Here is a 13,081-nt window from a genome sequence, read left to right on the forward strand (position 1 = left end):
TACCGTTATGCTACGTCTGTTACGGCGAGGACTCAGGAAAGCGTAGCCATCTTTAGTGCTGGCATAGATTTTTACATTGTTAACATAGTTGGGTTCTGAAATGTAAACCTCTTTGAGGGTGCGATAACTCGTGTGTGTTGCAAAGTCCGCCCTATAGTTAATGGGTTATAAAATGAAGTGACACTTGTAGTGCAGTGACACTTGTATCTTACTGTTCTGAGGATACTACATGGCTAGATCTAAGATCCCAACTGTGCCCCTGGCTAGTGGGCAGCACATTCCTCTTCTAGGTCTGGGTAAGTGTTTTTGTGAGGTGACTTTTTCATTGTGTCTTTGATACTTTTAGTTCTTATACTTAGTAACTGTCTCAAAATAAAAGGGGCTCATCTACTAACAATCTATTTTAGAGTTGCTGGTGCATGACATTATACATATTATTATACTTATGCCCACAGTGTATTTTTGCCTATGTGAAGGTGCAATGGTGCAAGGGAAAGAGGCAGGCCAGATAGCCATGACCCAGCTGGCACACTTGGGCAGCACGGTGTTGCTGTGGATAGCATTGTTACCTTACTGGGCTGAAGGTCTATGTTCCATTTCCAGCACTATCAGCAAGGAGTTTGTATGTTCTTCCTTTGATTGTATGGGTTTCCTTTAGGAAGAACAGTTTCCCTTTGCATGCCAAAAACATACATGCAATATAATGGATCTCTGACAAAATTGACCATAGCATGTGTATATGTGATAGGAACTTAACTGTAAGCTCCACTAGGGCAGGGACTGGTGTGAGTGATATATTATCTCTATAAAGCACTGCAGTATATGTAGGTGCTTATAAAGGATAATAATATTTCTATAACAATTAGCTAATTCAATTATATTGAATCAAATTTTGTGTGCCGAAATGCTGCATAATTAGTCCAATCACAACCATCTCCTTGTATATCTCTGCAGATTTGCAAGGAACCAGATGTACATGAAATTGGCAATTTTACCACCGCAAATGTGAAATGTTTGTAATGCTGAACATGAAAAGCCTTTGACTTGATATCCTCATGTTCTCTGTTGATGGAAGGTCTGCAGAGAAGTTGTTGGATTTTATGCATTTTTTTATATTTCTATTTTCCTTTTACCTCTTATAGGAAGTATGTGTCTATTCAAGTTTGTCAGTCACTTTCACTTTAAATTTGTTGCTTTAGTGTTATATTACTTGGTATCTATAATGTATGCAATTAGCGCTGTAGTGCTTATCACACAGTGTTAACTGAATTTTGCTGAAGTTCACACCTGATGGGTGCAGATTTGCCTTTAAAATATGCATGTTTGTTTTTTGTATGTGCACTAAATAGTACTGTAATAACAAGATTTAATAAATATCACGCTCAATTTGTTAAATATCTGTAATATTTACTTGTGATCTGCCAGTGGGTGAGTTAGGGCTAAACTGTGCAGGAGCTTTTGTCAAAAGGTGTCCGATCAACAGAACACATTCTACAAGTTGGATGTAGCTGCATTAGTCAAATTAAAATGGGACCGATAGAAAAATCTAATGTATAAATTACATGGAAGTCTTACCATCCGACAGGACACAATTGTCTGCATGCTGTGTCTTTATCTGATGAGATAAAATCTGATGTTGGTATTGGAAAGAGTTTTTTTTTATCATTGAAATAAATTGAATGAGGGATGTGGATGCATAAACAAAAGAAAACATCTGACTTATCTAACCTGCATTACAGATGTAGGGATCAGATTTTGTAGGAGCCTACAAAATCATGTCCTGTTGCATGACATGATTTTGTGGGTCAGATAAAGTCAAAATTTTCCATGTAGGTTGTTAGCCCTAAGTTATATCTTCGGTTAGTACTGCAATTGGTACAAGTTCAGATGGTGCACCCAGTGCAAAGCCTAGCACAGCAGGAGGCCTGTTAATGGTTTCAAAGATCATTTATACCAGTGCTTCAAGCACGACTGCTTCTCCAGTTATCCAGGGTCATGTTATATATAAATAGGAATTTTAAATACTACTATATTTTTTGGTGCTGAACAGTAACTGAACTTGTGAGACTGATAATTGCAACTGAAGTGATTAGAAGCAATCATTGACAAAAGCTGGCCTAAACTATAAAACACTTGGACCAAACGTAGTGTATGAAATAAAACACCACACCTAGGTATACAGGCATGGGATCTATGAACTGCAAACTCTTTATCCAAAATACTATAAATATTTTTTAAAAATATTTTTATTAGTCTTAAGAAAGGCACTGAAAACACCTCAGCTCACACACCCTTGATGCACAGTGCTTAATAGTATTTACAGTACTAGATACATAGGGGCTGATTTACTAATCCACGAATCCGAATCCCGAACGGGGAAAAATCGGATTGGAAACGAACATTTTGCAACTTTTTCGTATTTTTGCGATTTTTTTCGTCACCGTCACGACTTTTTCGTAGCCGTTACGACTTGCGCGAATTGTCGCGACTTTTTCATAGCCACTACAAAATCCGTGAATTGTCGCGACTTTTTCATAGCCATTATGACTTTCGTGAATTGTCGCAACTTTTTCATAGCCATTATGACTTTCGTGAATTGTGGCGACTTTTTCATAGACATTATGACTTTCGTGAATTGTGGCGACTTTTTCATAGCCATTACGACTTTTGCGAATTGTCGTGACTTTTTCGTCTTGAGCGCTCGAAAAATCATTGCGAAAAAAACCGCATTCGGACGCTTTTTGGACGTTTGTGGATTAGTAAATGTGCCCCATAGTATTCCCTTTAAAGGGGTTCTGTCACTCGGACATAAAAAGCTGTATAAAGAAAGTCATTTTTAGATTAAACATAAATCCCTAATTCTTTCTTTTATTAAAACATCTATACCTGTTATAAATGTATTTTCAGTTGTCAATTATATAATCCCTTTGCCACCTGTATGCCTCAGACGCAGCAATCTTTTTCACTTTATATTATACATTTTCTTGATGCCACCGCACTCCTAACATGCCCCCTCCCTACTCACTGTCTGTAATTGTGTAGCCTGCTCATGGGTCAGGTGCGTCAGGTCCTCCCTTTTGGCTCCTACATTCAATTTTGGGATAATGCAAAGCTTTCCTTCATGGTAGCTTTCACAAATGGTTCCTGCCTGTGTGCTCTTGTTGCAGATTTCAAAATAACGAAGGAAACAAGATTTAAATAATGTACGTAGTGTAGGTAAAGTTTATTTTGCTGGACTAACATAATAAAATTATATTTGGAATTATTTCTTAAGGTGACGGGTTCTCTTTAAATGTTGCTTACTGGTCAATGGAATTAGATACATTCTTTGACACACTTGTCAAAATGTAACCCAGTTTTGGACAATGTAACAAGTGTTGGAAAGGTTGGTTTCTGTTAGATATTCTTTCACATTCCTGTTGTAGTCTGTAGCAGAAACTGTTATTTGGTAACATTATAAAAAAGTTAAAGTTGCTCTGATTGCTTCAACCAATATATGTACTACATGCATAACAGATGGTGTTAAAAAAGGTATTTGGACAAAGAAATTGTTAATCTGTTACATGTGATCCAAGACAAGTGTTCCTCTTTTTTAAAAGTGCCAAAATGCATTTAATTTTTGAACCAAGTAAATATATTGCGCTATATAGCCACAATATATCTAAGCTTGTTCAATGTCTAGTGGATGTAAAAAAAAAACCCAGAAAGATAATAAAAAGGAAAATAAACTTTCAGCTGGCTGTTATCTCTGTCTTTTTATGTTGTTTCTTTAACCTGCTAAACCTTTGGCATTGTCTGAGTGTCATTTCCAGAACTGTTAGACAAGACTTCATATCTTTCCTAAAGGACTGATTATTGTTGTCTGTCCAGTGAAAATGCTTCAATATTTTTTTTTCAGTAGGAATCTCTCTTTTATAATGTAAACTGTGATGTGAAAGGCCCCTTTACCTCCTGTAAAGTCTGTCAGTGTTAGGTGCACATATGAAACATACAGATCTCATACTATTTATCGTACAGCCTTGTGGGATATGCTGGTGCTTTAAAATCCTTCTTTATAAATGTATTTAATTTTTAATAAATTTTAAAAAGTGACATGTTATACAAAGCATGTTATTATGTTTTTCCTTTTATTGACTTTGTTTCTACATACTATACCTAATTCCACACATTGAAGAGAAACCATGAAAGACTGTATGTTTGCTGTCTGTGTGTTTTCCAGTTCCTTACACCCCAAAAAATTATATTAGAAAATTCAGATTTTTCAATATTTATGCATTTTTTTCTACATAATCCCACCTGACTGAGCTCATGTCAAAAGAGGGGAGGGCGTATATTTCTATGCTAAGAGTAAATGGAAGAGTTATACTTGAACTTGTTTAAAATCTAGAATCTATCCCTGGGATCCCCAACCTTTTATACCTGGGTTCCTGGGGGTGCCAATGAGAGCTATAATTGGCTATTTAATAGCCCATGTGTTGACTGGCAATTACACTGAGTTTTTATGCAATCAAAGCTTGCCTCCTAACCAGAAATTCAAAAATAAGCACCTGCTTTGAGGCCCCTGGGAGCAACATCCAAAAGGTTGGTGAGCAACATGTTGCTCCTGAACCACTGGTTGGGGATCACAGGTCTAACCTATATTGCCCAGTATAAATAACCCATAGCAACCAATAAGATGTTTACTTTTAAACAGGTAACCAGTCAATTCTACATGCTGTTTGGTTGCTATTGGTTACTTTTCTTGGGCAGATTCCGTGCCTTTTATTACATAACCCTGTCAGTTACTAATTTTATAAAATATATTTAATTACAATATGTGCACTTTTAGTACTTGTTTCTGGGTTCTGAAACATGTCCATGGCACTTACCTGTTAGCTTCCAGGGAGATCTAAGTACATAAATATTATTTTTGAGATTGTGAACTGTGCAATTTACAACTTGGTGATTACTAAGGGAATGGTATCATCATCATCAATGATATCACCATCCAAGCGCCCTTATTTATCAAAGCCCTGCAGCTGCTTGGATAAATGCTGACTTGTAAGATTTCTTTTAATTATATAGAACTGTACAGATCGTTGATTACCTGGGATTTTTACATTAGCTTTAATAGTTGCTTTGTGAGATTCATGAGTGGATTGGAGCTTAAATGAGCCATATACCACCTTGTTCAACATGAGTTCAAACAGGCCTTGTGCTGAACATACTTTTTACCTATTGTTTTAATCGTGAAAATAGGGATACTCCAAATCCTAGGTTTGTCTGGATCCAAGCCTTGTTTTGCAGGATTCTGGTTCACATTAATCTGAGTGTTTGCCCAACCGAATCTGAACCTGAAATATCTACAAACTTTTTCAATTACCACATGACTTTGGACTGGAAGTTTTTGAGTGGGGGGTTGTGCTTATTTTTTATGCTAAGAATTGCATTAATAAAATGTGAATTGGGTGTGGTGTATTAATAATCCTATAATCATACCCCTTCTGGCAATTATGTGTTAAATGGATATAGTAATCAGAATTTACAGCATTTAATTGTGAGTTGAAAACATGCAGTGTTCAATTAAAGAAGCCTGAGGTTAATATCACCCTGAGGAACATTCTGTTGCAATTAAAATGAATGGAAATGTCACACATTGCCACTATGGAATCAGATGCACAACTTGTGATTGTTACTTTATGTACAGGTATAGGACCCGTTATCCAGAATGCTCGGGACCAAGGGTATTCTGGATAAGGGGTCTTTCTGTAATTTGGATCTCCATACTTTAAGTCTGCTAAAAAATCAATAAAACATTAATTAACCCCAATAGGAGTGTTATGCATCCAATAAGGATTATTTATATGTCCGTTTTATTATTACAGAGAAAAAGGAAATCAGTTTTAAAATTCTGAATTATTTTATTAAAATGGAGTCTATGGGAGACGGGCTTTCCGTAATTCTGAGTTTTCTAGATAATGGGTTTCCGGATAAGGGGTCCGATACCTGTACATACTCTGTAGGACTTGAGTCTGTTATAAGATTAAGCCTAAGCAGTGAGCTGGCCTACCAACTAATTTGTTTTATCCAGGAAATGGTCCAATTGCCATCTCAGGGTCAGAAAGGAATTGAAGAGCCTTTAGATGGTTGTTTTTTCTTTTTTATTTTACATATGCAAATTAAGGCTTGGATTCTGTTCAAATCTGTTGAAGTCTTTTGTGGTGGATTCGGTATTTGTCTGAATCCTAAGATTGTGAATTCAGTGCATCCCTACAGAAAAAGTCCACGGTTTTTGATATTTCTTTAGCTAAACAGGGTAAAGAGGATATAATTAGAGCACCAGTGCACAGGTAATCCGGTAATGCTTATTTGAATACAGGTGCAGGTTATTTATAAAGAGCTCAGCATCCATAGTTTAACATAGCTAATAAGTATTTTTAATATACTAAGAAATTAGCATTTTTAAATAAATGTATAGGCAGAATGTGTTTTAAGCATAAGTTCTTTGCCCATGTTGGGAGAAGGTATATACAGGTGTATAATGCTCTTTAAACCAGCTCAGGGGGCTAATGCAGTCCCATAGTACTTGACTGAAGTAAGTGTCAAGTATCGGCCATCTGCAGAACCACAATCATAAGTGTCCCCAATAAAAATAAATAAATATATAAATGAAGTTGAGGGCTAACCTCTACCTGTTTAAATGATTATACATGCGCCACCCTCTAGTCTAGGCTATTAATAGCAACACAAAACAAAAGAGGTTCCCAGGGTAAAGGGATTATGGAGAATTTTCTGTTTATATTTTTGGAATGTTTTGCCTCGATAAATGTGAGGAAATCTTTGCCTTGGAACTGCTTTAGTATTTTTTTATTATTATGGCACGTAATGTGGTCATACACAAGATCTTTTGAGAGTCACAGATCACTTTTGTATATTTAGTTAGCTTTCACATGCAAGGCCCATCAGAATTGTGTGGGCTTGTATCAGCAATTAACTGTTGTATTCAATTTATCACATCAGTGTTGTTAATGTTTGCCCTGTAGAAATTTTAAAATATTATGTGCTTTATTTGCTTCCAAAGCAACAGCACTTTCCACCTCACTGTGCAAGCAGAGCTAATTAGATATGCATTAAGTTAATTTTTCTCGTCCCCACTATACCCCCTGATGTGTACTGGTATGCTTGCTTTCACTTTATTGATGTGTTTATGTGGGTCTGGCTTTTCTCCAGGATAATGCAAAGTGCCTTTAGTGAATAAAAACACCTAGCAACACAGAAACTGTTGTGTATATTGATACATCTGTGTATTGCCGTTGGTTGTTGAGTCTTTGGGAATGCTTTAGTAAGTAGCACCATATGTCCTATGTACAATATTTTAGGGACAAATACATTATTCAGGCAAAATCATTTTTTTGTCGCTGGTTTCATTGGTGCAATTTTTTTTCTGTCTGTTCCTTATATGTTTGAAAGTGATAAACTCAAGTTGGCACAGAAATGGTTAAAGCTGTCTTAGAATGTCTTTAATCACAGACCAGGAAATCCTTTATCTTTGAGACGAAGGGAGAAGAGTCCCCTGTTCTTGAAACTCTGTCATATTTTTGTTAGCATCAAAGAATGCTTGAAATGAGCAAAGGAAGGAAGCTGTTATAGTAACCACCCTGTTCCTTAGCACCAGCCTAATCATAATGCCAGTTTTCTGGACCTAAGCCACATCTTGGTCCAAAAGAGAAGGAAGTTTCCATCTGATTCTCTATAACCAGCATAGTTGGTCAGTGATGGACAGAATATGTTTGGAGCCAAGGGTGAAAAAAGGAAGGTGCAGTTACACAATCTGAACTTTCAAACATACTTGATTCCACATATTGACAGAAACCATGATTGTCTGTCATTGCTCGTAGGCACCATTTCCTCCCCCCTTAGGCTCACAGTATTGTGCAACCCCTTCCTTACCTCGTTCCATTGTGAAGTGATGGATTATGGAACATGTAATCCCTCTGCTTTCCAAAGAAAATATTTACTGCCTGCTAAGGAAAGCAGAGAGGATTCAAGTCCTATTTTGTTGTGATTCTTTTTTATTTTTGGGAATTCATATTACAATAGGGAAGGGGGGTTGTATATTTGTCATTTAACAGAAACTGCTGAGAATATAAACAAAGTTCCTTGTGAATTAAAACTAGTCTCCTGCAGTGCTAAGGATTGCATTAATAATATGTGACTTGGGTGTGGTGAATTGGTAATCTTATAATCATACCCTGGGAATTATGTGTTAAATGAATAGAGTAATCAGAATTTACAGTTTTTAATTGTGAGTTGAAAACATGAAATGTGTTCAATTAAAGAAGCCTGAGGTTAATGTCAACCTGAGGAATGTTCTGTGGCAATTAAAATCAAGTCTCTTATAAGATTGTGCCTGCTCAGTGAGCTGGCAGCCTGTGAGGTCTCAAGGCACAATGCCATTTAGATGTTTGATCCAGAGAATGGTCCATTTGCCATCTTGGGGCCAGGAAGGATATTTTCTCCCTCTGATGCAAATTGAAGAGCCTGCAGTTGGAGGTTTCACCTCTGGATCAACTAGCAGTTAGTAGGTTTCATTTTGACCAAAAGGATGTCTTATTTTTTTTAACCTGAATGGCTGTGTTACTATGTTCCTATTATTTTGCATGCAGACAAATGTAATAAATGGGTGGATGTTATCCAGAAATGACTCCCTGTAAAGACATTCATTTCTCCTCATGATCTAGTATGCTATGGTTCATTACATTTGTCTCCTTGCAAAACAATATAAATGTATAGTTGAATGGGCTGTTTTTAGACACTGATATAATTATAATTCAATCACTACGATTAAGCAAAGAATCATATATTTTGGTGAAAACTTTATATTCCTCCCCCCCAAAAAATCAGAAAAAGTCAAGCACTTACATTTGGCATTTGACCCAAACCAGAAATGATTTATTCTGCGTATCGTTTATGCCTTTCTAAAGGAGTGGATTTTCTCTAGGAAATTTTATCTCACCCGGGTAACTGTTGCTGCTAAAGTAATACATTAGGGGGTGCTGGAGACTGGGAGGGAGGAAAGAGGACCTTTGAAGTAAGCATTGGTCTTATTATGAGTACTTTCACCCTCTCACACCCAGCCTGGCATATTGTGCTGCTTAGAATGGGTTCAGTGAACCTGGAAATCTGAATTGATTTCTGTTGAGAGGCCCGAAGCCTTCCCATTTCCCAGGTTTCCATGGAAAAAAAGAAGCCTCTTTCACCAGTTTCCAAGGCAACCTCTGGGAGTTGAGGATCCGAGAACAATTTAACTAAACTGAGGACAGGTCTGAGAATTGGTGGGAAAGACTGGGAGGAAAAAAGAGTTCCCCCTCCCATACCAACTTGGCAAGAGTTATAAAGGATACATCAAGTGAAACCCTTTAGAAGCTTTGTGCATGTTTTGCTTACTGAGGAAGTAGTGCTGTCTTTTGCATAAAGTAAACTTCATTTCTACATTTATCTATCTATCTTTCTGTCTATCTGTGTGTGTGTGTATATATGGGGCAGATCTATCAAAATGTGAGATTAAGGCTCACTACGGAAACATTCATCTACTTTCTACCTACTTTCTAATTATTCCCATGGGATCTTTATAAGTGTATTTATAAAATGGTAAACTTTAGTTTTCACCCATTCATAAATATGTACATTTTGTAAAATATAAGGATATTATAGGTCACTGAGGAATTCCATGACCATACAATAATTTTACAGAAATTAATATTACAGAAAATAATTGACATGATGGCTCTTGTATATGTGTGTGTGTATATATATATATATATATATATATATATATATGTATGTATGTATGTATGTATGTATGTATAAAAACACATGTTTGGTAGGGACCACCATGTCTTGTATTAGACTTAAAACAGCAAAAAAAGTCTTTATTTCACATATGTCTTATGTCCAACACCCTGTTGGGATGCCCATACGCAGGCAGATAAACTTCCAAATCAGTCTGAACGGCTTGAATTGAAAGCTTACAACAGGGTGTACACTATTTCTTATAATGTAAATTGTACCTAAGGGATTGTTTTATAGACAGCAAACCTAAATAGAATGCATACAACCTACAGTAAGTTAAGAACAGTTTTGGTATGTCATCATACATATAAAAATAATTGTCAGTTTCAGTGCAAAAGAAGTTGACTGGTTCTTTTAGATAGAACTTATGAAGATCTACTAGTAACTCCTGCCACGTGAGGGGAACAAGGAGTTCTTTCGCGCCTCCCCAGAATTGCAGGTGCTCCTCACAAGGGACACAGACCTCACATTTTGATAATTCTAAGTTAGGGTGGTCAAAGTCATTCTACCACCTGAGGAAAACTTCCTGGCTGGCCTTTCAGGATAACCATCCCCTCTCATGTTCCACCTGAGATGAGGTCAGAGACAAAATCTTAACACAGAAACTGGGCTCATACATTTCCTTCTGCACTGTAGGATGTTTTTACTGTTCGTTTCTGCAATATACTGCCCATGCCTGGCTGTGCTGCCTGAAGTGGGGCAGTGTTTTTGCCACGTTTTTTGATGGTAAATGACTTCTAAAGACAACATAAAATGGCCAGGTTAGAGGCATGTATAGGAAAAATGTACAGAAGACGTTTCTGTTCATAGAATCACTAAAATCCGTGATTTAACACTAACACTGTTTGGCAGAGAGGGCATTTCCATGATGGGCACATCCTGCATTGTGCCATGACAGGTTGACATTGAGAAGGTTTTTCTTTCCTGAGTGTTCTGCCAAAGTCATTAGCGCACAAGGAGGATTTGTGCCTGCTGGCAGCCTTTCTGAATAATGTCCATTCATTCTATGCCTGGTATTCTACATCTAGTCTCTCACAAGAAGCAGCTCTTGAATCCTAGCAGGCTGAGCCCTAACCAACTACTGGGAAACTGGCAGAGAGCGCAAGTGGCACAGTTACATAACTCAGAAATGTATAATTTTCTTCTAGATCAAAACCACACACTTCTCAGAGAAAACCAGTGTTGCTGTTGCAGAACACATTTTCCAATATTATCCCTTCTCTCAAGCACCTTTTTAGTATTCGCAAATCAAAAATTGCTTTTCTCTCAGTTTTGATGAAATTATATTGTTCACTTCTTATATGATAAGACTTCTCATACTTTCTTGTGAAATGTGTGAAATTGTATTTCATTCTCATATAAGATCCCACTAATCCAATTGTTTTTTAGTCTAGTTAGCCAGATCAGTTATGGTCGCACTAAAATGGACGCAGTCCTTGTATGACTTGAAGGCATTCATTAAAAGTAGTGTGTCCAGCTCCTGGGTTCCCACAGTGGCCAGCATCAATACGGCATTGTGCTTAAAGAATTTGGTGTAGGTGTCATGATGCTGAGCAACTTAAAAATTATGCCATCCAGATGCAACTCAGAACAACTGCATTGGTTTCAAAGAGCAGTGGCACATGTTTTGACTCACTGGACACCATTGTGTCATGTGCAACTTTCCCTGATGGTAGCAATTATGCTGGAGTTATGGGAAAAATTCTTCTGGGTAAAAATCATGGCAAATTATGTCCAAACTTTTTCCAAGTGAACCATATACCTAAATGACATGCCTATAGCATATTATGTAATAAACAGGCAACAGTTTAAGGCTAATGTCCCACAGCTCCAAAATGCCTTTCCACTGGTAACAAAGGGATTTGCCGGTGGAAAGGCATATGCATCGCTTTGGTTTCCCATGTACCCAGAGTGAAACTGGGTGCCTGTCTGTTTGCTTTTCAGTTTAGTGCATGTAAATTTTTTCACTTACCACTAACACCTAGACCAGATGGCATTTATATTTTGTGGCAAGTACTTGGTTATTTAAAAAAAAAAAAAACAAAAAAAACCCAAACAACTACTTTAATGATGTTCTTATTTGAAGGAAAATGGATTGTTGATAATAAAAACATAAGCTGGGAGTAATTATTTGAAGGAATTAATACACAGTTGTTAATATATGATGGTATTGTAGTTCTGCCTTCCTTTATATGCTGTATCTATTAGGCATTACACTTATAGGTTTTAAGTCTATAAATTATATGCTATGTGTTCCCAACAGGAATGTCTCATGTTGGAGGATATTGCCACAATGCACTACTCTATGCTTTGACAACATGTGGCATCCGCCATATTGACACAGCCAAGAGATACGGAAATGAAGTTATGGTGGGGAAAGCAATATGTGAAAGTGGAGTGAAGAGAGAAGAGCTGTGGCTCACCACCAAACTTTGGCCTGGAGACTATGGGTATGAGAATGCCATACAAGCATGTCTGGATTCATGCAAGAGACTAGGAGTAGACTATCTAGGTAAGTGCACTACTTGGTTAGCTGGTTTTCAGCAACCGCAAACTGTAATTTCTTTGTAAAAGTTTATTTACATAGTACCCCTGGTTTTGTTACTCTTTGAGGTAAAGCCAAATACCTCCTGGCCATCCTGCTCACACTTCCGGATTCGGTCACAGATAAATGAAAATGTGGATGTAGCAACCGTTTTGGTAAAATTGTCAGCATATTCCAGTCATTAAAAAAGCATTTGATCCCAATTGTCTAATTGGCTTTAGTCAGGGTACCCTTCATTGTTTGCATCTCTGATTAAATTAGACCACATATAGATGTTTAAAAAGCAGTTTGTAATTTTGTTAGTTTAATTGGATAATGTAATCCATAATTGAGTTAAAAAAAAAAACAAAACAAAAAAAACAAAGGTATATTTTTTTCCAAGCTTAAGCAGATCAATAGGCCAATATGTGGCCACATATACTTCTGATTTATCTGATTGCAGAAGTACCATTGCCGCTTGACTTTCTGAATAAACTGGTGTTAGGTAAAATACCAAATTATTTATTTGTTTAGAGTAGAGAATTATGCAAACAGATGCACTCCCAGTTGTGGGTGCTTTCTAGACTTCGTGTACAGTGGAGGTATGCATGATGTTCCATATAAATATGTCTGTTTTGGTTGTACATGTGAATGTAAAACCTTATTTCTATATAGATGCCTTGCTTCAGTTTGAAACATCCTGACAATTTTTATTGTTGCTGTTTT

At 36.9% G+C, this 13,081-nt stretch overlaps 1 protein-coding gene across 2 annotated transcripts in view; it reads left to right on the forward strand.

Moving 5' to 3' along the window:
• The first annotated feature begins 18 nt into the window (after positions 1–18).
• LOC548351 (uncharacterized loc548351) overlaps positions 19–13,081 on the forward strand; it is a 66,756-nt gene continuing 53,693 nt past the window's right edge. The window contains exons 1-2 of one of the 2 annotated variants that reach the window (XM_031900061.1): positions 19–296; positions 12,095–12,343. In XM_031900061.1, the coding sequence (XP_031755921.1) occupies positions 230–296; positions 12,095–12,343 (316 nt within the window). In that variant the 5' untranslated portion in view covers positions 19–229. 2 annotated transcript variants of the gene reach the window in all.

The sequence above is a fragment of the Xenopus tropicalis genome, chromosome 4 (genome assembly GCF_000004195.4).
Source record: "Xenopus tropicalis strain Nigerian chromosome 4, UCB_Xtro_10.0, whole genome shotgun sequence".
Classification (NCBI taxonomy): Eukaryota; Metazoa; Chordata; class Amphibia; order Anura; family Pipidae; genus Xenopus; species Xenopus tropicalis.